Source organism: Triturus cristatus, chromosome 1_1 (genome assembly GCF_964204655.1).
Source record: "Triturus cristatus chromosome 1_1, aTriCri1.1, whole genome shotgun sequence".
NCBI classification, from domain to species: Eukaryota; Metazoa; Chordata; class Amphibia; order Caudata; family Salamandridae; genus Triturus; species Triturus cristatus.
Window position 1 is genome coordinate 1064162582 of NC_140579.1, and position 26503 is coordinate 1064189084.

Here is a 26503-nt window from a genome sequence, read left to right on the forward strand (position 1 = left end):
TGCTAGCCTTTCTAAATAAGTTGGGGAGGGACCCTAGAAGGGGTCTTGATAAAGGGCTCAAGGGATGTCAGGATCGCCTCCTGGATGTGTTTGGTCCTTTGACCAAGATTTTTGACTTATGCGAAGAAGCATTTTTACAAGAAAGTGTTTTAAATACAGAGGAACTGCGCAATGAGTCCAAAGAGCCATTTGTTCACTGGGAAATGCCAACGCATCTATATGTACTGAGAGAAGGAAAAGCTTCCTTATGAAAATAGATCCGAAGTTGGCAGAACTTGCTTGTAAAGAGTCGGGTCATCTAGCTAATGGTTTCCTCTTTGGTGAGGAGTTTGTAATGGAAATGGCAGAATATGCAGGGGCATTCAATTCTATACAGAAAGTCCAAAAAGACATTAGAAAGTTTTCTGGAACTGCTGGGAGGATGCGGGCGGTTCCCCGGCCGCAGAATTGGGATTTCAAGAGGCTCCTTTTCAAGAGGTGGTTTCAGATCAGGAGGATTTTAAACAAGCTCCAATACCCCTGGATTTTACCCACAAAGGCAAAGAGGAGGAAGAGGTCGATTTAGAGGCGAGAGAAGAACAAGGTTCCAAGGTATCTTTTGGAAAAGACCCTTTGTCTATTCAGGTAAAGGTGGGTGGCAGGCTCGCTCTCTTTTTAGACAGATGGAAAGAAATTACCTCAGACCCCTGGGTCTTACTGACTGTGTCTGGTTACCGTATAGAATTAGTAGCAAATCCAATTCAGGTAAGGAGTCCTTCCCTTCTAATGTTCGGAAAAGAACAGGAGGATTTGGTAAGTCAAGTGGTACTAGAGTTAGAAAAGAAGGGTGCCATAGAGAAAGCAGAGAATTCTTGCAATGGTTTCATAAGCCATCTTTTTCTAGTAAAAAAGAAAGACAAGACTATGAGGCCATGATAAATCTAAAGAAGCTGAACGAATGGCTGGAATACAACCATTTCAAAATGGAAGGTATTCATATGCTAAGAGACATCTTGAGGAAGGGAGATTGGTTAACTCGCCTGGATCTCAAAGATGCTTATTTAACTATTCCAGTTTGTGTAGAACAAAGGGACCTCTAAAAGTTCAAATGACAAGGAACCATGTGGAGATTCATGAGCCTCCCTTTCGGTTTACATCTGCACCTTGGTGTTTCACGAAGGTGATGTGTCCCATTGCTGCATGGTTACGTTCAAGGGGAATAATGGTTGATCATTTATTTGGACTACATTCTTATAATGTCGGAGAACAAGGAGCAAGCTCAGGAAAAAAACGTCTTTAGCAGTCAGAGTGATAGAGGATTTGGGCTTCATAGTAAACAGGAGGAAGTCATGCTTAGAACCCAGTCAGGAGTCTGTTTTCCTGGGTTTTCAGATTTGGATCTTGGATTGTGTCTTGAAATTACCGATGGAGAAGGTCAGGAAAATTCGCAGGGAGGTGCGAAAGGTTCTTTCGAGCGAGTGGGCTTCATTGAGGCAGGTAGCAAGAGTTATAGGACTTCTTACAGCCTCGATTCAAGCAGTTCTTCCGGCTCCTTTACACTATCGAGCCCTTCAGAGGTTGAGGACTTTGTATCTCAACAGAGGGGTGAGCTATTCTCAGAGAGTTCAGATGGATGCAGAGACTCAGGAGGAGCTGGCATGGTGGTTAGAAAATCTTGAGGCATGGAATGGGAGGGCAATCTTTGGTGCGAGCCCAGACATGATTATAGAATCGGATGCCAGCCTTCTGGGTTGGGGAGCCAGGTGTGGCTCATTGACTACTGGAGGAAAGTGCTACAGCAAACAAATGATAGACGGAATGCTGACAATGCAAACATTCTCCCCCAGTCAAAAGATCTGGGATAAATCCATCGTTCTTTTGCCCACTACGCCACCCCAGTTTGGACCTAGCCATATGCAAATCAGTCGTGACCCTGTGCCTCATGGGAACAGTCCAGACCGAACTGCCAGGCCAGGTCCTCCCTGGACCGGAAACAAGCATCCTGGGACCGGTTTCAGGGTATGTCACCCTTCTTCAGCCAGGCTAGCTTGAATCCAGTGGCACAGTGAGCAAGGGACCCACGTCTGGGCATACCCATCCCACTTAGGGCAAAAAGTGTTACAGCAAACAAATGATGGACGGAATGCTGACAATGCAAACATTCTCCCCCAGTCAAAAGATCTGGGTTAAATCCATCGTTCTTTTGCCCACTACGCCACCCCAGTCCTCGTTCAAAGCCTTTAGCAGACTTGGCAAAGGAGTTTTGGCATTTTTGCCTGAGCAAAAACATCATGGTTCTAGCTCAATACTTGCCGGGGGTGAGCAATTCCATTGCGGATTGGAATTCAAGGCAACTGAAGGACTTCAGCGATTTGGAGATTAAACAGGGGAATTTTCTTAGCGTTGAGCAAAGATGGGGCCCTTTCAATTTGGAGCTTTTTGCAAACAGAGTGAATGCTCAGACTCCGAGTTTTTTCAGTTAGAGGCCGGACCCAGCTGCAGAAGCGGTGGACGCTTTTCTGCAGATTTGGGTCAAGTATCGTTGTTACGCGTTTCCCTCGTTTGCTCTGATTCAGAGGGGTATTTTAAAGGTGAAACAGGAAAGGGAAGACGTTGTCTTAATAACCCCTTTTTGGACGTCTCAGGTTTGGTACCCAGTTGTTATGGAGATGTTGATTGCCGACCCGGTACTTCTTCTAGATGTGCCGAATTTGCTAACCAACGCTTCAGGAGATTTCCACGAGTTGGTTCTTCAGGGTCATTTAAGGCTAATGGCTTGGTCGAGTTCTGGAGAGCCTGGCAAATGTCGGGTTTATCTTCAGAGGTTTCAAAGCTCATTAAGAAGTCATGGGCTCCAGGTACCTCAAAGGCCTACAGGTTGGCTTGGGGGAGATGGGTTCGTTGGTGTGCTACGAGGAATCTGGATCTAGTATCAGCTCCTGTAGTCAAGGTAGTTAACTATTTGTCAGAGGTTTTTAATGATGGTAAGTCCTATAATACGGTTAATATTGGAAGGTCGGCTATTTCGTCAGGTCATGAATTAGTGGATAGCATCCCTATTGGTCAACATGATGTGATAAGGAGACTCTTGAGGAATGTGAAAATTAAGGCTCCTCCGGGAGCAAGATACACTTCCCTATGGGATATGGATGTTGTTTTAAGAGAGTTGTTGAAATGCAACGAAAACTAGTTTCTGAACCGTAGAGATCTTTCTTTGAAATTGGTTATGTTGTTATGTCTGATTTCTTTCAGGAGGGTTTCGGACGTTAAGGCTTTGGAGATTGTTGGATGTAGGTTTGTTCCAGAAGATGTTTGTTTCTTTATCTCTAAAAGAACCAAAACAATGTCAAAAACAATTATCTACCCTAGATTTGATGAATGTAGGAAACTTTGCGTGGTAAGGTGTATATGTGAGTACAAGAGGAGGACTGAATGTCTAAGACATAGTGCTGATCCTCAATTGTTAATTTCTTATAGACCTCCACACAGGGCTGTCTCCGCTCCTACCTTGGCTCGTTGGGTCAAGGAGGTCATGAGTAAAGCAGAAATTGATTTAACTAGATTTGGCACTCACTCCGTGTGAGAAGTTGGTCTGGCATATGCTGGTCACTAGTTATAGTGGCCACCTTGCACCAGTACAATTCAACTCTTATGGTAGATAGTTTTAAGACAACCTTTTAAAGTAAAGCTATCCTAGTGGTAGCTGTGGAGAGCAGCCTTCAGGCTAAGTCTCAGAGGAATGTAAAGCAGCATTTTTTACCTTATAATCTCTTGAATTACCAAATGAAAGGACACCACACAGGTATATATATCAAATATATATGTATTTATTACTAGACACACTCTACTAATCTATTTATGAGATTAGAAGTCAGGAACATATGCAAATATCAACGTTTCACAATAAGTTAAGCACAAATATGGCTGGGGCCCTAGGGGCGTACCAGACCATATACTAAAAAAGAGGTTTAGGAATATCGACTTGCAAGGGGACAAGGCTTAGGGCCTGTAGAATTGCTGGGGCATCACTAATCCACCCAAGGCAGGTAAGTAAAGGACCCATGGGAGACGGGTGCAGTGTGAGAACACAGCCGCGGGTTCCCTATTGATTTCAATGGAGCAAGTCGCAGTTGGAATTTTAAAGTTTTAGGGTACTTCTAGAGAGTCTACAAGCAAGCCACTTACAAGGTAAGTAGTTCGAGGGCCAACACCCACAGGAGCACCGGAGTGCACAAGTTACCTCACCCAGGGAAGCCGGGTGCATAGGTGTCTTTTGGTGTCGGGTCGCATCGTTGTTTTCAATGGAAGCCGAAGAAGTTTTGCTGCTTGTGAAGACTGGAGAAGTGTCCGGTGGAATCCAAGGCTGGATTCAGGATGAAGAAGACCTGAAAGCAGAAGGGACAGTGTTCACAGTCACTTGCCAGTGACCCGGGGCCAGGAAGATGGATGCCCACGGAAGTTGGGTGATTTCAGGTGATCAAGGGTGTTTTGACTCTTCAGCCACGAGGTCCAGGGGGCGTCGACGATGACCAGGAGCTGGATTCGGAGTGTCCCACGAAGTCTGCAGCTTACTGAGGTGTCGGCAACCGGATTGGAGCCAACAAGCCTTGGCAACAGCAAGTCTCGTGGAAAGTGAAGAAAGTCAGCGGTGCAGACCAGCAAGGTCTGAGGGACTCACCCAGCGAGGGTAAGTCAGGGCAGGCCTGGAGCAACCAGGGGAGCCCTTTCGTTCGATGAGAAAGTCTTCAGGGGACCCACAAGCCAGCTTCACAGGAGCCCACGGTCACTCGGGACAAGGTAGGCCTCTGATTTTCGAGGGAAATCCTGCTGGAGACTTGGACCACACGTGGTCCAATGCACAAGTTCATAGAACGTCGTGAAGGGGTTGCACTCGACAACAGTGCACAGTACCCGGGTATTGCTGTTCCTCGTCACTCGTGGGGTCCACTCGCCTCAGCTTTGCTGGGGACTCACAATGGCCATCGAGAAGTCAGGAAATCCACTTCCGGGGCTGCAGGGACTTCAGACTCCAGCGGGAGTGGGAAAGTTTGCGACCGTTGATTCAAGTTTTTGGTGCCTGCCAAGCAAGGGAGTCACTCCTTGACTCCAAGGGAGATTCTTCAGTCTTCCAAAGGTAGTGGAACGTCGAAGGGCCAGGATTCATCTTGTAGAGCGTTGTCCAGGGCTGTCTGATTTGCAATGGCATGGTTTCCCTATCTTATACTAAAGGAAAGGGAGGGACTAGCTCTATGACCACTACTATGGGAGGGTCAGGGGAGTGGGTGGTTACACCCACTTCCTCTTGTCCCGTTTCGCTCCAGAGCAGGGGCAGGTAGCCCCTGAACCGGTTTGAGCTGGCATATGCACAGAGGAGCCTACTGCTCCCCCAGTGCAGGACTTCAAAGCACTCCAGGAGTGCACCCACCCAGCCCCAATACACTAAATCCTGTCTGGAAGATGGTGACACCTCCCTGTGACAGGATGCCTATTGTTGGGCCTCCTCCACTGCGAGTTTCAGTCAGCAGCAGGAGGGCAGCCCAGTGTCTGTGCTGGTGGCATCCATTTTGTGATGACAGGGCTCTTTCAGATTTCTACCGTGTTTCCACAGTAGGTACATGTCTTCCCCTCTAGAAGGGTGGGATCATACCCCTACACCAGTTACTGGTGTGGGGGTATGATTCCAAGTTGTTTGACACCAAACACGACATGTTTTGATGCAGTCATTCCAAAGTTAGCATTTACCGGTAGGTTATAATGCACTTAAGAGTATACGGTTTAACCGCATCCACAAACAGCCACAGAGAATAGACTGCAGAGGGGCCCTGCTCATGCAGAGGCACCCCCTCACATTGTAAACCAAGCACCCTGCCCTCAGGATTGATAGGGCCTGCCTTAGGGGTGACTGATAGGTTTATATGTGTGTGTATGGTGAGATATAGGAAACCTATACCTCAGTGAGGAGTGCTAACACTACCTCACCCAGGCTGCAGTAGCAGGCCTGTGGTGTCAGATTTAGTCTGCTTCCCAGGGGTGGCATAATACATGCTTCAGGCCCTGGTAGGCCTGTGAAGTACCAATGCCCTTGGTACCTAAGGTACCATATACTAGGGGCTCATAAGGTACCACAGTATCCAATCACTAGTGCATCTAATATGCACTCCAAGTTGTTTAGAGAGAACAGAGAGACTGGGGCCCTGATTAGCAGGGACCCAGCCAGACTATAGCCAGAAACCAGTGTTAACATCAGAAAAAAAGTGGGGGCAAAATAAGTGCAGATCCTACTCTCCTACACTCCGCTAGGAGGGCATTGGTTTCTAAGGCTTTCATCCTGGGTTTGGGTTTATCAAGCATTTTAGCTGCGGCTGATTGGTCTTCAGAATCTGTTTTTAACAAATTTTACTTTAAGCCTGTGGATTGTCCAGTAGCGAATGTTATGTTTGAACATGCATAATATTGGCCTCCGTGCCTTGCCATAAAATTCAGATTTTCCACAGCCAGGGTGGGTAGAAAATCATGATTTTAATAAAGACACGGAGGCTGATATTATCCCTCCCTGTGTTTTTTAAACACCCAGTAATGATTGTGTTTGATTCTTTCAGGAGGAGACAACAAGAAGTAATGTTGGAGGAAGAAGGCTGTTTTGGGTATTTGGATTTAATCTTTTGGTTTCAGTTTTATTGTATCGGTTCGAACTTCTGAGCATGTTCGCAGCATAAAGAAGTAAGATGGCTGCCGCTCTCTGGATTATATGGATATTGGAATGTTGTATGTTATGTTCTAAGTTCTTTTACATTGTTTGCTGTTGCTGCTGTGAGTGGCAAATAAAAGAAGTATGCATAATATCTGCCTCCTTGTCTATAATAAAATCATGATTTTCTACCCACCCTGGCTGTGGAAAATCTGAATTCTATGCTTGTATCTAGTCCCCTTGCCCCCTGTTGGGTGCTTTAGCACAATCCCATGGAGTAATAAGGATCAACTTTCTATAGGTCCCACTCAGGCCTTCAGTTTTATCATCCCATCTTTTTCTCCCAGGATGGGGGGGGGGGGGGGGTGTTTGCAGTACTTCAGTTGTCGAGAGTTACCGTTTGGTCTTTTAATGTAGCCTGTGGAAAGTCAATGGCATCTCACGCGCACCTGATTCCAACAATTGCAGTGCCATATTCCTTTTTCTATGGCTGCTGTACTAATTTTGGTCGAATAGCCATGGCAGTGTGTCATTCCCCTTCTATCCGGTCCGGCATTCGCTACTGTTTCTAGCATGTTTTAGGAGTCTGACCTGCAATATTTATGGTGAGTTTGTCAGGTGTCGCTCTTGTGTGTTGGCAGTATTCACTCGCCGTCTGTCGTTGTAATAGGCCACCTCACTCTATTCACCTCAGCACCAGTGGTGTAGTGTCCTGCAGTACACGTCATGCAGCAGCCTCTCCCTAGGGGCCCTGCTAACACCCACCGTTCACCCATCCAACACAGGCATCACTATCACTGGTCATGTGACTTTGAAAATAAAAGAGGCCTGGCGCACCTGCCCTGGACCAGTTATGCATCATGTAATTATTGCCCGTGTCGTCCTTTATTGCAGCATGCGGACCTTGGGCCCACAATATTACAATTGCGATGAAGGTGGTTGATCCCACCATGCCCTGACATCACCCATACATTCTGGCTTCCCACCTCCAGGCCATGATCGCCCTGCGGATGCCCATTGCAGCGGTAAGGACAGCGCCATAAGAGGAAGGTGAGTGTGAGAGATGTGCCCCCCTCTCACTCCCCACGCCCCTCCAGTAGAATACTAGGGCCAACGCTCCAGCTTTCGGGGAGGTAAGGCACCATACCTACCCGAGAAGAAAAGAAAGACCCCGCTGTGCCCGTGCTGAGGGGCCTGCCAAGAGACAGCAACACTGCTCTCCCCACTTGACCCGAGCGCCTATAGCATGAGAGGAGCATACGGCATTGAGCCGGACAGGAAGCCTACGCTCATGCTCTATCACAGAGAGGCGGCTGCTTGAGCAGAACATAAGACAGCCACACGCTTCCACATACCTCACTTCATTGCCTGCAGTAGTTGGGGTAGTCTCCCTCCTCCTGCCCCGGGTTGCAGCATGGAGGCACTGAGGCCGTGACCGGAGGAGGGAACAACATGCACCAGAAGGTCAACTCCCAACCTCTGGCGCTGCACTGAAGTCTGCGGTGGGGAAAGGAAGCAAGGATGGGCCTGAGGAGTGCTGCGTGCCACTTGGAGGCCATCTACCAACACTTCATGCCAAGATAGCCATCTGTCAGTGCGACACAAAAGGGTAAACAGACCGACTTTTTCCCTGAGAGAGTTTGGCGTGCATTGGCCTGAGTACAGGAGGCCATACAAGAAGAAAGCAGCTGGTTGGCCCTGCCACCCCTGAACAGGGCTGGAGATCCGGCAATAAAGGACCCTGCAGCTCTCTCACAATGACCGGGGCCGGGCTCACCAACCCATCCCAGAGCGACCACCATCACCGATGAGAAGACCGTTTTGGCCTCTCACAGTAATGCAGCAGTGCCAGCAGTGCCTCCTCCGCCCCAAGCACGAGATGAGAAGACATGCATGGAGCACAAAAGCACCATACTGAGGAACAGCAGGGCAGAAGGTGAGACCAGCGTAGTTGAGCTACTGAAGCCGGGATAGGCCCCTTGTGGCTGTCTGCTGCCTCCAAGCATAAACCTACAGTGTTGTCGGCACTGCTGCATCTGGGGACAAGACAACCCCAGCAGTGCAATTGAGGCACAAGCCAGCCACAAGAGGACGCCAGTGGCAGAAGGAAGCTGGTTTGAAGGACTGGAGAGGTGAGCAGCCCCACCACTGCTGGAATGGGCACCAGCTCACCAGGCACACCTGGCTAAGGAAAAGAGAGACCGAGAACACAAACTCAGGGGAGAACGACAAGTGATCAGAAAACAAAAACTCAGGGCACTGCACCACATTGGTGATAGAGGAACCCTAATGGAATGTACCCTACAACACCATACCCCCACTCCGGGCATGCCCTAGAGGCCCTGCACAGACACAGAAGAGACCTTATCACCACAAGGTGCACTAGAGCCCACACAGAAGAGGCAGCACTATTCAAACATGGCAAGCCATCTCAGTAGCCTGAAGAGCATGCATGCACGGTACCCACATACCATAACTTTGATAGATGACACCCAGAAGACTGCCAACACCCTAGGGCCTGCAAACGGACTGTATTACTCAATCCCTCAAGGTGAAGGACTGCAGTATCAAGTTGTACCCCTATTACGGAGCAGTGGTACTGCACCAGTTCATCACCTGCCCAAAAGTAGTAATAAAAGTAGGGACACCGCCAAAGAGAGGAAGCACAAGTGAATTAAAGTGGCAAAGCCTAAAGAGCAATCCCAGCCAACAGGAGTGATTGGCCTCAGAGACACCCACGTTCTGTCTGACAAGCCCAAAGGGGAAGCCGCTACTGCACTGTGGGCGCCAACAGACAGCCGGCTCCTGAGAAGGAACCCGGACCACGAGGCGCAATTCACCATTGCTACCCATTCAAGAGAATGGGAATCCCAAAGACCCTACACCATTGACCAAACCTGTCTGATGGACACAGCCCCAGACAGATCTGAATAAAGTAGGTGGACAGAAGCACAAAACGACACAACTGTGTTCCAAACACTAGTTCCACATCTTCCTACACCCTCAAAGCACACCGTGCCACACCCCACCAGCCCAGCCTGATGGCAGCGCCACCCCAAGGCACAAGTCCTGTGCCACCCATAGAAAGGGGATAAAATCACAGCTTCCTGCTACTAATGAAAGACGGTCCCAGACAAGGAAACACCATGGAGTAGGAGCTCCCAGAAGCTCCTGAGGAAGGAATGGGCGACACATGGCATGAAGTCATATTGACACAGAGGAAAAGAGTGTCAAACAGCTAGAAGACCCTCGAGGCAGAGGACCAGCCACAAACATCCATCCTCAAAGTGGGAGCTCCATGGAGGTACCTGAAGAGGGGACATCCAACAAGTGACTGGACGCCACACTGCGCTAAAAAAAGAGCGGAAAACCGTATCATCGACTACACCGACCATCAGCCCAACACCCAAGGCCGGTGGCCATACTACAGAGACAGTCAACCTGTCATTGGTCCTGCTTCCCAACCCAGAAGAAGGTGCATGCCGCTTACCCCAGAAGGAGAATAGACTCAAGTGACCAGAAGTCTCACCTTAGTTAAAAAATGGTGCATGCTAATGCATCCAGAAGAAGAAACACAGGCAATGAGAAGTCATGCAGAAGCACCAAGGAGAAAGAGGAGAAGGAAGTGTGACCTGCCGGCTCACACTGGGAAACAACCTGATGGCCGGCCAAGCCCAGAAAGAGGGAATATAAAAAATGGCCAGGCATGGAAGTTGCGCTCAAGAAGACTCGAGCTGCTGACGGAGCGCATCTAGACACACAAGCAGCAAGCCTCCGAGGTGAAATGAGGGCGACCTGGAGACAGCACAAAGGGAGAACCGAGAGTAAGAGGCAAGCCCATGCAAACAGTCTCTGCCCCACGCTTCCCAGTGTATCCATCCACACACAGCCACCAATGGCTCAGCAACCCAAAACATCCAGGAAAAAGGATGCAGATGCCTCCATAAAGAAATACCTTTAAGCACTTGTCCACCATCAATCCAAGCTGCTCGATGACCCAAGAAAGAATGCTTTTCAACCATCAAGGCAAGTTATTGCCCCAGATCGTACAGGCTCACCACATGCCTGGCAACCTCAGCACGCCAGCCCCATCTTTCTGTGTCATCCCTACCATCCATGGAGCATCGAAAATCCTGAGTGGAGTCCAACACCACTATCAGAACTACAAACAAGCAGCACTAGTGACACTCAACTGGTTTCAGACGTGTTCAACGATCCAAGCAACATCACCAAAGCATGCTTCATGAAGGATAGTTCGCGGTGGACTCCAACATCGCTCACGAAGGACCCTGTTTTGAACTGTTGACACTAAACACAAATTGGAGCATCAGTAGAGTGGGCCAGCTCCACACAATGGACACGACTCGAATTAGCATGCAGCTGGAAGGTCCCTAATGTCTCTGAACCAGTGTTTGTGTCTTGAACCACTCAGGTTAAATTATGAATGCGAGCGGAGATGTCCTGTCACAGCTCGCTTCATCAGTCCATACGTCCACTGCTGTCCTGCTGATTGACTCTAGAGACTGATGGACTGCGTGGTATCCAGTTTATTATGGTTTTGTTTCCACAGGTTGCACTTGTTGCTTTTCTTTTGGATTTTGGAAAGACTGTAGTGTCTTGCAGGCCACGTCATGCAGCAGCCCTTCCCTAGGAGGTGTGCTAACACCCACCTCTCACCCATCCAACAGAAGCATCACCGGTCAGGTCACCCTGCAAATAAAAGGGGCTGGGTGCACTTGCCCTTGAACATTTATGCATCATGTAACTAGTGTCTGTGTCGTTTTTTATTGCAGCATGAAGGCTAAGAGACCACAGTATTACAAATGGTACTCACATCATGCAGTTTTCTGCTCCTGCCTCGCCGGTGCTCTTTTCCATTCTACCTGCTCTCAGCTGCTTTACTGCCCTCCCTCCGCTCCCAGTAGTGCGTTGTTATCCAGGGGATGCAGGTTTCGGCAGACCTCTATAGGTAGACCGCCTCTTCCTGGGCTGCTAGTTCCGCCCCCCACCCACACTGTTTTAATGCCTTTGGTTTTATTTTGGCATTTTCAGTACTAGTCGTCCCCTGTGACAGTCCGTTTGTTTGTCTGCTTCCTCTCAGGATCTCTGCTGGAAGATTCTTTGTTTTACGAACCCACCACTGATTAAGTAAAAAGTATTTTCCAATGCTCCTGAATTTACCACACCAAGTCTCATAGTCAGTACAATATCAACTTCTAGAACTAAGATTGAATAGATTCTTCAGGCTGGATGCGCATGTCTCTTGAGAAACCTAAACATGTTGGCCTTTTTACCAGACCTTCATGAACTTGGAGAGCCCGAGAGTTGGAACTGGTATTTAAACTATTCTGAGATCCTTATATAGATACAATTTAATTGGGTAAACAAGTAGGTATTTTGTTTTTACTCTGCAAATCCATATAATCTCTGAAAGTGTCACATGAGATGATGTTGCGGTGACAATTTGGCTGCTTATTGAGTTCGTATGTTGGTTGTTTATCTTTTCTGATGTGCCACGATTCCCCAATTCAGGGCTGCTGGAGAACATTTCTATGCTTACAAACAAAACTCAACAGTGTGGTTAAGTGAATATATTCATACCCATTAATATGTCAAGCAATAACACAAATGTAGCTTAGAGGAGAGACTGCATTAATGTTCCCAAAACTAGCCTGAGGCCATAAAATGGGCATTTGTTAATTGAGCATGGATCTGGACTAAATGTCTGCACTTTAGCTGCACTGCTGCTGGAGAGTCCTTTGTGCGTGATACTCTGTGCACAGGTAGAGTAAAGATGCTTTGAGTGAACACGTTATGCATGGTCCTCAGGCCAGGGAAACTAGGAGCCTGGGGAACAAGCTTCACTTGGGACTCGGGGGAGACAGGCCTCCTGTGGCCAGACTATCCATATCCATCTGAAGCTTGGGTTAGGCATGTAGCTTAGCTGCACAGACAGACACACTGGAAGCCTGGTAATGATATGTCTAATACAGAAAGCCAGCACAGAAGCCTCAGTAAGCACTTCCCCCAAGGCCTGCAGGCTTGCAGCTGTGCAAGACATGTACCAGTGTATGCCGACATCTGAGCTATGCTGACTCGAACAACCCACTATCCATTCTTGTATATTGGTTTGTGCCTTAAAGTCCCTTTTTGTTTACAAAACAATTCTTGCCTACAAAAAACATATCTAACACCATGGTTGCTCTGCTGAATAGCTAGACACGAACCTGGCACTGATAATCAAGGTTTTATTACTTCTTCCTCTTCAGGAAAATCTTAAAGAATCGAGTGAAGGAAGGACCCCCTCCTGGGGAGCGCAAACTGTCAGCACTGGTGCAGTGGGTGAGCCCTCGAAAGGAGACCATTGACTCTGTGGACAGAGCCATCGGTGAGACTCTGCAGGCAAGCTCTGTGTGACCAAAAAAGTAGAGAAACATACAACATGAAACATAAAAGATTGCATGAGATCAGTGTGTAAATTGTGGCAGAGATTGTCATACACAGGTCCAGCGGCGGGTTCCTCCAATAAGGTGGAGGATCATCGCCCTACTGCTTCAACTGCAAGCTCAATACAAAAAAGAAAATCATAATAACGTTCCGTTATTGACATTTTATTTTTTGTACTGAGCTAGCAGTTGAAGCCAGGTTAGGTTAGGGCGGGGCTAGGCTCTCGTGGCATCGAGGGAGGAGAAGTGGTGGCTGCACCTTAAGTGCTCATGACGGTTTGGTCGGCCGTCTCGGGCCGGCAAAACCATCATGTTCACTTCGCATGTTCTCCACAGGCTGTATTGTACAGTCTGTCTGCAGAACATGCACAGCCTCCCAGTTCCTCTCTGAGCACCGAACCACGACACTCAGACCAATCACAACACTGCTGTAAGGCATCCAGGTATTCAGGTGAGTACTTTTATTTTATTTTTTATTCTCCCCCCACGCCCCCACCACCCCCATTCTGTAGCAGCCGCAACTGTACAGGTCTTGGCCCTTCCTTCCTTCCTAGAATTTCCCAGAGAAGAGTGTTTGGGGAGAAACAGGAAAAGAAGGCTCTGCATGTATGGAAATGCCTTTCACTGGACGTCTTGCTCAAAATCAGAAACAATTCCAAAAGGCATGGGCATTTTATTGTATTGTAATTGCATTTATATAGCGCTTACTGGTCCTGACGAGGCGTTGAAGCGCTTTTTCTGCGAGTAGCACGCTATTCCAGAACCCATAAAGGATTAGTGTTGAATTAGTATAGTGAAATATGAAAGTAATTTAAGTGGTGGATAGGTTAGTCAATTATTTGGATTCAGAAGGATAGCGGAAGGATAGAAGAGGGAAAAAAGGTTTGTATATATATATAGCGCTTGTTACCCCTGATGGGGTGTTGAAGCGCTTTTTTGGCGAGTAGCATGCTTCTCCGAAAACCCATAAAGGATTAGTGGTGAATTAGTATAGTGAAATATGAAAGTAATTTGAGTGGTGTATATTATTCAGTTATTTGGAGTGAGAAGGAGAGCGGAGGGATAGAAGAGGGAGAAAAGGTTTGCATTTATATAGCGCTTGTTACCCCTGATGGGGTGTTGAAGCGCTTTTTTGGCGAGTAGCATGCTACTCCGGAACCCATAAAGGATTAGTGTTGAGAATTAGTATAGTGAAATATGAATGTAATTTGAGTGGTGGATGTGTTATTCAGTTATTTGGATAGAAAAGGGTAGCAGAGGGATAGAAGAGGGAAAAAGGTTTGCATTTATATGGTGCTTGCTATCTCTGATGAGGTGTTGAAGCGCTTTTTTGGCGAGTAGCACGCTACTCTGGAACCCATAAAGGATTAGTGGTGAATTAGTATAGTGAAATATGAATTTGAGAAGTCAACATGTTGGTCTGTTATTTTGATTGAAAAGGATAGTGGAGGGATAGAAGAGTGAAGGATTTAGACTTTTTTTTTTGGAGGTCATAGCAGTAGGAGGAGGCTTGGGGACGTGGAGGGGAAGAGTCAGAGGGAAGAGTTTAGAAAGGCTTGGTTTGGGGTATCGGTATAGTAAAAGAGGTGTCAGATGATGCAAGGAGGGGTAGAGTAGGGGAGAGTCTAGAAAGGGTTATTTTGGGGATCATAGTACTGTTTGGGGTTTGGGATAAATGAGAGTGTGGGTGTAGAGGATATATTGATAGAGGTATAGGGTGAGAAATAGGGTAGTGCATTGTAAAGAGTAGTAGAAAGAAGTTTGAGATGAGTCAGAAAGTTGGGGTAGAAGATATATTGAGAGAAGTATAGGGTGAGAAATAGGGTAGTGCATTGGATATGATGAATTGGAAGAAAGTGATAAATATACTGATCCATAAGCACATGGAAAGTATATGAATGCATATGGGAGGTAGGTATATGTAGATTAAAGAACCGCTGTCATTTGCTGCCGTGTGGAGGGGACTACCGCTCCCATATCGCCCTGCCCTGCTGCCCTGTGCTGACGTTCACGCCAAGAGGCGCTGCCGCCATTCCACCACGCCCGAAGGCGTATAAATCTTAGCACGGCTCCCGCTTCGCGGGAACCGCTGTCATTTGCTGCCGTGTGGAGGGGACTACCGCTCCCATATCGCCCTGCCCTGCTGCCCTGTGCTGACGTTTGTGCCAGGAGGTGCTGCCGCAATTCCACCACGCCCGGAGGTGCATAAATCATAGCGCGGCTCCCACTCCGTGGGACGCGCGAGCCGTGCGAAGCCCGGGCAAAGGGCGGGCCCGTCTGTGCCCGTCAGGGTCCAACAGGGGCCGGGCTGGGCCACCCCCCTAACTTCCACAATACGAGCGCTTCGCTAGATGCTGTGGTGATTGGACGTTGGACTAAGGATTCTTACTCATAGAAGTAAGCTTGTTAAAAGTGCTCGTTTTATTTGTACTACTGACCTGTTATTGTGAAATCATGCCAAAAAGGAAGATGAATCATGGAGCAACTACTGCAAATGTAGAGGTCAAGGCAGCGTGCCAGACATCATTATTGTCATATCTCACAGGGGCTATGGGGGCTATTAAGGAGCAAATTAGTACAGTCGAGGAATCGTTATCGAAGGGAAGGAGGGGCCCAGTAAGGGAGGAGGGAGTATACTCACACAAAAACCCCAAGGGTGAGGTCCATGGAGGTGTAAAAAGAGCTCCCAAGGCAAGAAAAGGGTAACTCAGAGTAAACTGCCATCTCAACCTCTACCTGCACGCAATAACATAGGGGGCTTAAGAAAACCTAACACGCATGCCCAGTTAGCGAGCCAATCCCTGGCACTAGAAAAAATATCAAAAAGTATAGATGAACTGCACAGGCACTTAGAGAACGCACTGGGGAAATTAATTGCGAGAGTGGTAAATTTGGAGGGGAATATAATGGGCAAATTTTGCACCAAAAACCAGGGGAATTCTACACATGTCCAGGAAAAGCCTTCTACAAGTGGGCCGATAAGTACAACCAATATAGCTATCCCTAACCCAGTGATCAGGAGCATTATCTCTGGACCCCCCATCCTTGGATACAACGCTGACAGAAGTGATCAAAACGCCATTACTGAGACAAATAAGTTGGCGGGGGAGGAGAATAGATATAAAAATAGACTTGGGCATAATGGTAGGGATTTGAGGCAAATTCAGGAGCCCCAAACACATACTCGCCTTGATTTGCCACTGGAAGCTACACCATATGTGGTAATCTTGGCTACTGCCCCAGCATTAAGGTCACCTGAACTAGAAACGTGGATAGAACTTCGCAATAAGTCTCTCCACTGGTTGGGAAGGCACACTGGCCTCACGGATGTGTTATTTAAGTATTTTAAAATGGCAAGACGGGTTGCGTGGGTGGGCAAAGAAAGAAAAGAGCTACAGGGTGATTGTGTGGTCCTGACGTTTAGTGATCCGAGACTAGTGAATACAATCTTAAACAGGTTAGGAAATGCTTCTCTTAACAATAATGCAATCAATGTACTGTCACTAGGAGCTTTCTACCCACCACTCCCAGGCCTATATAGGCTCAATGGTAAATACCCTTTCTTGGGCTCTGATGTTAGAAAACCCACAGGGGATCCCCATAAGTGATACCTTGGAGGTGTGAATATCCCACTCTACAATCGTTTTGAACCCTTAATGGGAATGGAAGAATTGGATTGACCTATTGCTATGGTAGAGAGGGAGGAGAACCAAGGGAAAATGGGTATATCTCTGAAAAGGGGGAGACACGTAGTAAATAAGGGACTCAAAACTAAATACACAAATGCATTGGAGCAATCCTTGCCCAAAAATGCAAGCTATGTGGGTGAGGATAGAAGTATAGTTCCTGCAAAATGCCAAGGTAAAAATGGTCAAATTGATCATACCATAACAGACACCCAATGGATAAATGAAGAAGAAGTAATTAGCCGAAAACCTAGCAAATCCTGTAAAATTTTAACCTGGAATGTCGCTGGTTTAGTGGCCAAAGTAAAAGACCCTCAGTGGCTAATTTACATTAATGACCACACCATAGTTTGTCTCCAAGAGACATGAGCAATAGAGGAGATGCACATAATTGGCTTTCAAACATTTAACATCGCAGCGTGCATTAGTAAACAGGGCCGTAATAAAGGAGGAGTATGTGTTTATGTCTCCAACTCGTCAGGGGTTTCTCACGTGAAAGTTAGAGAGGTTAGTGATTACTATCAGATCCTGACTATGAATTTATGTGGGCAAAGGGATGCAGTTTTGTTAAATCTATAAAATAACATTCCTAAAGCCCAGCAAATGAATGTTTTATCTAACCCAGGTACATCCTTAAAAAATCTGGAAGGAAAATTGAAGGGAGACAAGTTTACTATCTGGATGGGTGATTTCAACTGCTCGTTGTGTCAATTCAGCGAACAAGGTATCTGTGGGTTGGGAAATGAAAATGAAGACACACCTTCACACTTCTCACACACATCTTTGGGAGATCTGTTGAATGACATAGCTTTCCAATTTGATCTTGGTTATGCGAATGAATTATGTTTGCCTCCCACTCCGTTTCAATCAACTTATAATGGAAGGGGATGTAATTCTACCATTGATTTTGTCCTAATATCCAATAGATACTCCCGTAATGTACTTTCTTGCAAGACTTCTGACATCCTAATGAGTGATCATTACCCCATCTGCTTAGATCTCGTTCTAGAGGACAGGAGAAAAAACTTGATAGGAATTCGCAATATAATAGCTATATTTATCTTGCCAGTATAAACGGGTATATGCTAAACTGGGCAAAATTGGATCCTGGGGCATTCCTCCTAGGCCTGATTAATAATAGCATAGAGGATATAGTGATATGCCTCTCACAGGATAGGGAGGATAAAGATATAATTAATGCCTTCCTTAAGATTTCAGCTGAGGCCAGGAAGCTATTAAAAAGACAAAAACAACAGGGCCAGGGCTGGTTTGACAAAGAATGCACGAAGGCCCATACCCATTTAAAAAAGGCTTTGCATAACATACCGAGGTGCAGGGATAAAATAAGGCAGGCAAGATCTTTGTACTAGTTGTCGCAAAAAAAACGCAGGGCAACATTAAAAAAGGAAGCGTGGGCTGCCTTACACGAGGCTTGCATAAACAAAGATAACACTGGCTTCTGGAGAGCGGTTAATGCCCCTTTTTTAATAACAGAGAGATAGATATCATAGATATGGCTATTAGTGGCGATATGTGGGTAGACTTTTCCTCAGGGCTCTATAGGGATGAGACTATGGACGGAAATGTGACAGAAACAGTCGCACTGAGAGTGGATGATAATATTGATCGTGGACCGTTCCCCCTAAATATCAATATTACCCTCGAGGAAGCCACTAAGGCAATCAATGATAGTGCCTCAAGGAAAGCGCCAGGGCCGGATGGCATCCCGGTGGTTGCCTATAAATCGAATATAGGTTTATGGGCCCCTCTTTTAACTAATGTATTAATTAGTTGTACTCATCATGGGCTAATCCCTACCTGGGCAGATGCTATTGTGATACCTATATTCAAGAAAGGGAATAGAAATGAGCCTAAGTGTTATCGTCCGATATCATTACTGGATGCCTTTATGAAAATAGCGGGAAGGGTCATCTTAAACAAGCTTGAGACCTGGGTCCAAGAGACAGGTGTGTTATCAGTCTTCCAATATGGTTTCCGACCAGGTCTAGGCACCATCGAACAGGGACTTAATTTGTCTCTGATAATTAACAAATATACAAAAGCTAAGAAGGGCAAACTTTTCCTCACCTTTGTGGACTTAAGCTCTGCTTTTGATTGTGTCAAACACGTCATGCTGTGGGATAATCTTAAAGATCTAGAGTTGGACCCTCCATTGCTACTGTTCATAAAGGAATTGTACAGGGGGCAGGGGCGAGGGTACGGTATGGGAAACAGGGAGAATGCTCAACTAGGTTCCCCATAAAAAGAGGGGTAAGGCAGGGGTGAATTCTTGCCCCCTTGCTTTTCTCCCTCTATATAAACAACTTGGTGGCAGTACTTGAGCGAGTTCCATCATGATTATCCAACCATCAAGGGTACCCCTGTTCCCATTTTATTATACACAGACGATGCTGTTATAATGTCGCGGACACAGCTGGGCTTGCAAAGGTCTGTCTCAAATTTTGTCGCCTATATGTCGGAGCGGGATTTAAAGGTAAATATCGCCAAGACATTTACCATGAGCTGTGGGACAAGATTGAGAAAGACATGTGACATTTTTATTGATAACAAAAAAATTGCAAGCACGGATACATTTTCATATCTAGGTATAACCGTTGATAGGAAGGGTCTTTGGACAGCAGCCATGAACAGTAGAAAGCTGACCCTGTCGAGAGCCATAGGAGCTGTTAGTAACTTCTCTAATAAAGTAGGCGGAAGACCTGTCCCATCTATAAATCTAAATGCACCTCAACAGGCATATATGGGGCAGGCATATGGTGTATTGAATGTCCGGACCAAATACAACGCTGTGAAAATACTTTCTTGCGCTATCTATTGGTGGTCCCTAGTTCGACCGCCACTTATTGTTGTCACAGGGAACTTGGTCTAGTACATATCTCTGATATTAAAAAGATTACCCCTCTCCTTCTATGGCACAAGGTATGGGTATCGGTAGAGACGGGCTTCAACAGGGATGTAATTATGGACTGTCTTAATCTGGATGGGGTGGCATATCTGCCTTGGATTAGTTACATAAAGGGCATGACATATGATATAGGCCACCCTGAATATTTTCATAATCCCAGCAGTTTGGAATCTGTTTCCAGAAAATCCTTCTAGAAACACTGTTTGAATTACTTAGAGAACAAACGTTGGCTCATCGAGCGAGAAAAGAAATCGGGCATGGCAAATCACTTGATGTCCACTTGTATAGGTTTACAACCCTACTTAACAGTGGTACAGAGCAGTTTTTCTCGCATGCTTCTGGCCCGTTTTCGTAGTGGGTCTTTCTTTAGGATGGTCACATTTCCTGACATCAATGACTGGTCTAAACACCATCCTATATGTCCATGCGATTATATTTCTAAATTGACCACAATGCACTGCACTTTATTCTGTAAATATTATGTTGCACCGAGGAATATTTTTTTACTGCCCATTCTTAGAAGATGGAATCTAAAACAATGTAGAATAGCTTTTTTAAGATTACAAATGCTAGAAAATGAATTCATCATCGTGGCCACCTCTTCCTTCTTAAAAGCTGTCATAAGGTTTCAGAACACTATGTGAAGAAATTGTGAATAATGGGTGTCCCTGTATTCTCTTGTGTATATATATAGAACATATTATGTATCGCTGTTGTTTTTATAGTGACTGTATTTTTTATTATTTAGTCAATTGTATTTGAACCTGGAGAATTGTATTTTCTTTTATTATTGTGCTTTTATGATTTTATGATATAGAATCGAATAAAGCGATTTGATTTGATTAAAGATATTGATAAAAGTATAGGATGAGAAATAGGGTAGTGCATTGGATATTCTTTTTTAGGAGAAAAGTAATAAATATATAGATCCAAGTACATGGAAGGTATATAGATGCATAAAGGAAGTAAGTAGATGTATATTAAAGATGCGTTAGATAAACTCTGGTTTTCAAGGCTGGGTCTGGTGGCTCAGTTGACTAATGTGTCCACTGCAGGGGCCTGAGCTCGACCTCATGGTGACAGGTTCATATCCCGGCGGGTCCACTCAGCCTTTCATCCATCTGAGGTTGATAAAATGAGTACCATTGAGTTGGGTAAACAATAAACATCTGTTTTTCAGCGCCAAGATACCTACGGGTGAACGTGCGCTTTACAAATACACAAGTTGAGTGTTATTGTACTTTTTAAAAAAAGTATTTATTTTTTAACAAAATAATGATTCTACATGTTTATACAAAGCAATACACAAAGATAGGTACATATCTATAGTAAAAATAAATGCTTATATACAGAGGTAGTCATAAGAGATTAATCATAGGTTGAGCATAAATGGATATTGAGGAGCATATGTGAGGCAGAGAGGGCCTCATGCCTCTTATCTGCTGTCGATATTTATTTATCAGTGCTTGAACAGTGACAGTTAATTTTTGTTAATAACATTTCATAAGGATTTTCATGTGAAACAAAGTCGTTCTGTAAATAGTGGTACGCCTGCCGGGTTCCTTGATGATCTCTTTTGATCGCTTATAGCCCCTGCCACTCTCCTTTTTCTCAAGTGTAGAATATCCATCCTCTTCGTTTGTATTCTCCTTACCAATCCTTTTTACACCGGTACTATGTTACACTGTGACAGCCAGAATTGTCGGAGAGGTGCAGATGTAGCCCCCTGTACTCCAGCAGGTTGTTCATTTATAGCACATATGACTAAGATTTTAGGGTAGATGCATCAAGAGAAGTGTTTTGCTTGTGGTAGCGAGATCTCTTCTCCAAATTCACAATTGCCTGTCCGGCGAATGCACCGCTACAAAAGAGTGAGTTCTGCTCCAGCTGCAGTTCATTCGTCTGATGAATGAAATCCTTCCTGAAATACTGTCTCATATATGGATTAGATCACGGTCCATGAAGGCCAAGCAACTGAAACCCTTCCTCTCGAGCACCGAGCCCTGCTGCATTGAGCAGACATCACTAACGGCATAGAAGCTATCCCAAGACCCGCTTTATTCCTTTACTCTGGTTTATGTGTGTAGAATATGAGCGGTGTAGGGCAGTTAGAGTAGGGACGGGGACCGGGCATGAAGCAAATAATAAAGCTGTCCATTAAAGAAGAGTCTGTGTCGTAGTATCTGTGACCACAAGACACGACAACTGGCGACGAGGGTGGGATGCTGCAGCCCAGCAACTTGAATTATCAGGAGTAGTGTCCGTGTCCCGCTCCGGTGTCAAGGAAACCATGCGCGTTTGAATGAGAGCGCTGGTTCGCGCCGAATCGTGAGTCACCCCGGATGTGTGAGCATTGACTCGCGAGTGATGAGGAGAGATCGGGAGCCCACCCCGACTCTACTGGCTGTGCTGGTGTTTGGAAGGCGTCTGAGGTTGGAGTGAAGCCTCGCTGAAGTGCTTGAAAGGAAGAGCGCTGGTGCGCGCTCAAAACGAAAACTCGAACGAAAAGCTCACCCCCGATGCGTGGGAAACGGCACGCACGCGAAGGAGAAGCCGGGAGCTTGCTCGGAGCTGGTCTGGTCAGAGGAAATACCCAGAAGAAGTACCCAGAAGTGGGCGTGAGGCACTGCTAACGTGCTGATACCCGTCGAAGTGACTGCGGGAGTGCTGCGTGACGTGTGGAGAGCCTGGTAAGGACTGCAGCCACGACCTCATGGGAGTGAGAGTGCCTGTGGAGCGGCCATTTTCAAGTCAGGCAGGTTTTGGAGGACATCCACGTGAAGGTACTGGGACGGCCATCTTAAAGTCAGGCGAGGCCCAGCAAACAAGCATTGAAAGAAAAAAAAAAGTGGGAAAGAAAGACAGGGTGAAAAGACTTAAAACAATAAACAAACACCAGTTCAGACAAATAATAAACAAACAAGCACGTGCCAAGACAAGAAGGAATAGGAGTGTGCTGCCAAAATGTCGAACCATAATTCTCCGCAGAGAAATGAAGTCAAACCAATTATGACAGGTGTATCGCATCTGCGCCCACCGGAACCGTTAACGCTGACGACTGGAGGGAGCATGGGCCCCAGATGGCAGGAATGGCTCGAGGACTTTGAGGATTACATCAAGGGATCAAAGGTGACAGAGGATGAAGACAAAGTAATCGCACTGCGTAATCTGGTGGGCAAAGAAATTAGCAAGTTGATTAAAGAATTGCCAACGGCAGACACAGGGACATATGATAAAGTAAGAGAAGCTCTAAACAAGAAGTTTCTACCTAAAAGGAATGTGGATTATGAACGATATGCTTTTCATCAAGCCCGTCAAGGGAAAGACGAAGTAATGAGCACATTCATCACGCGACTACGTCGACTGTCCCGGTATTGTGAATTCGACGCGTTCTCAACGGATGATGCCATCAGGTCACAAATAATCGATGGCTGTCAGTCCGAGACACTGAGAAGGAGACTATTAAGGAAGAGTCACAACTTGGAGGAGATTGAGGAAATGACTCGAGTTTATGATCAGGCGGAGGAGCAAGCTAAGAGCATGGAGACTGGGCGCCCTGAGCGACGGGAGCAGGTAAGCCGAGTGCAAACCAGTCGCAGATATTCGAAGGACCGACGGCACCCATTCCGACCGTCCTCTCGCCCGCAACGCACAGAGCATAGAAGACATGAGTCAGCCAGGAGAGATAAGAGACAAGACAGCGGACGGAAATGTTATCTGTGCGGGTATGATTTCCCACACAGAGAGGCCTGTCCAGCCATGGGCCAACAATGTCGCAAATGTGGACGAACAAATCATTTTGAAGCAATGTGTGGAGACTATCGCAAGGAGAGAAGGAATGAAGGAACAAGGGCAACTCGCTCTGACACTAGACGACATCACGTGAAAGCTATACAAGATCGACCACACTCATCATCTAGTTCCTCACACTCTAGCAGAGAGTCAAGGAGGTCTCAATGGTCGAGGAGGTCGCCATCCCGGGACTCTCGATCCGAGTCAAGTGGATCGGCATACTCTATTGAATATGCAAGTATGGTCGCAGATCCGGACCAACTTAAAAAGTACCCGAGACTGAACATAAGTGTAGGAAATCACGCCACGAAGTTTGTTCTGGACAGTGGAGCGTCACTGAATAACATCCCGGTATCCGAGTACAAAAAAATGAAGCCCCAGCCGTCTTTGGGTCCAGCGTACGTCAAGGTATTTACGTGGATGTCCAAGAAGCCACTTCCCTGTCTAGGAAAATTCTCAGCAACTCTTCGACACCGGAACATGTCTGTGGCGGCAGTCATACATGTGATTGATGGCCCGGAAGCTGATTGCCTTCTCAGCTTACCAACAGCGGAGCGCCTTCGTTTGGTCGAGATTCTATACAGGGTTAGTGATGACCCGGACATCCTTCACAAATTCCCCAAGCTGTTCACCGGGCTGGGAAAGATGAACAAACGTCAAGTTCTGCTCCACATCAATGACCGAATAAGGCCTGTAGCAAAACATCCCAGGCGAGTGCCTTTCCACCTTCAACAAGCGGTGGAGGATGAACTCCAAGAACTCCTAGCAGCTGACATTATTGAGCGGACCGACGGCCCCACTCCATGGGTGTCGCCAGTGGTCATTGTACCCAAGAGAGGCACTTCTGGGAAGGTGCGTTTATGTGTTGACATGCGACTTCCCAACACGGCGATTGAAAGAGAACGTCATCCTGGGCCTCACTTGAGCGATATGATCTCTGCGTTAAATGGTGCCAGGGTATTTTCGAAACTTGACCTAAACAAGGGATACCATCAGCTGGAGTTGCATGAAAAATCAAGGTGCATAACAACGTTTGCAACTCACCTAGGTTTGTTTCGATACAAACGACTAAGTTTTGGTATTTCCTCAGCGGCGGAGATTTTTCAAGAGGCCATCCGTCAGACCATACATCACATACCCAACACCCTGAATTATAGCGACGATATTCTTGTGTATGGGTCGAGTGTGCAGGAACATGATACGGCCCTAGATCGGGTGTGCCACGCCCTCCTGGAAGCTAATTTGACCCTAAACAAGGACAAGTGTGAATTCCATCAATCCACTCTCAAATTCTTTGGCCATGTGTTCTCTGGAGCGGGAATGAAACCTGACCCTGAAAAAGTGGTGGCCCTAAATGACACCAAGAGTCCCCAAGATGTTAGTGACATTCGATCATTTCTGGGCATGGCCAGTTATTGCGCCAGATACATCAAAGACTATGCCACACTTAATCATCCCCTCAGAACGCTCACGAAGCAAGGACAACCGTTTAACTGGACCCCTCAATGTGAACGAGCGTTTTAAGACATCAAACGTGCCGTTGAGTCGGACGACAATTTAGCATATTTCAACCCCAAGAGGAAGACGGAAATAACTGTGGATGCTAGCCCGGTGGGCCTGGGTGCGATTTTGGCTCAGTATGACAATGACGGGGATCAGCGCCATATCGTAGCTTATGCGAGTCGCAGCCTGTCGGACACGGAGAAGGCCTATTCTCAACCAGAGAAAGAAAGTCTGGCGGTTGTGTGGGCCTGCGAGCACTTCCATGTTTTCATTTATGGCAAACATTTTACGATGGTGACTGATCATCAAGCGCTTGTTACCATCTTCGGTAATCCCAGATCGAAGATGCCGCCTCGGATTGAGCGATGGGGTTTGCGTCTACAGGAGTATACATACACAATACTGCGCAAGCCGGGAAAATCAGCAAATCCGGCTGACTATATGTCCCGACACCCTCAAGCATCGATGGCAGCAGGATCGTCGATGGCCGAAGAATACATCCACTTTGTGGTGGGTCATGCTCAACCACCAGCGGTTCCCCTGGAAGCCATTCAAGAGGCTACTGCGCAAGATGCCGTTCTGCAAAAAGTACTCCGCCGACTGCAGACCAATAGGTGGAGGCACGACAGTGAGGAAGAAGGAAATGATCCTGCAGTAAGACAAGAAATGCAAGCCTTCAGGCATGTAAGTGAAGAGCTCTCTGCCACCTCGGAAGGTCTGTTGCTGAGGGACCAAAGGATTGTCATTCCGAGCGCAACTACGACAGGGCATCATCAACCTCGCTCATGAAGGTCATCGAGGAGTGGTTGCAACTAAGAGAGCTCTTAGGGAGCGGGTGTGGTTCCCGCTGTTGGATCAGATGGTGGAACTCACTCTCAAAGACTGTCCCCAATGCCAACTGGTTAGTCACGGAGCCTCCCCAGCTCCTCTGCAAATGACAAGATTGCCCAGTGGCGTGTGGCAAGAACTGGCCATGGACTTTTATGGACCTCTCTCATCAGGAAAGTATGTCCTGGCAATTATGGATGAATATTCAAGGTTTCCACTCGCCCAATTTGTATCATCCACCAGTACCTCGAGCACCATCGCGGTGTTAGATAAAGTGTTTGCGGCGTGGGGCATCCCCAAAGAACTTAAGACAGACAATGGCCCTCCTTTTAATGGACATGAGTTTGGTGAATTCGCGAAGCATCTGAATTTCAAGCATCGGAAAGTCACGCCCTTATGGCCGCAGGCTAATGGGACAATTGAAAGGTTCATGGCCACTCTTAAAAAGACTTTTCAACAGGCGACAGTTGAAAGGAAGGATCTTCAAGTGGCTCTTAACGAAGATCTGAGGGCCTATAGAACAACACCACATGCCACCACAGGAAAGTGCCCTGCCACGTTGATGCTAGGTCGGCCAATCAGGACCCGGATAACCACCTGGGAAGGCGCTCTGAGAGCGGTCTCACCTGCTCGTATTCATCAAGAAGTCATGTCA

The 26503-nt window shown here is 46.7% G+C and overlaps 1 protein-coding gene across 1 annotated transcript in view; it reads left to right on the forward strand.

The window, feature by feature from the left end:
- CFAP276 (cilia and flagella associated protein 276) overlaps nucleotides 1-26503 on the forward strand; it is a 57922-nt gene that overhangs the window by 18804 nt on the left and 12615 nt on the right. Inside the window, 1 exon segment of the mRNA XM_085651139.1 lies at nucleotides 12937-13055. Within this exon segment, the coding sequence (XP_085507265.1) occupies nucleotides 12937-13055 (119 nt within the window).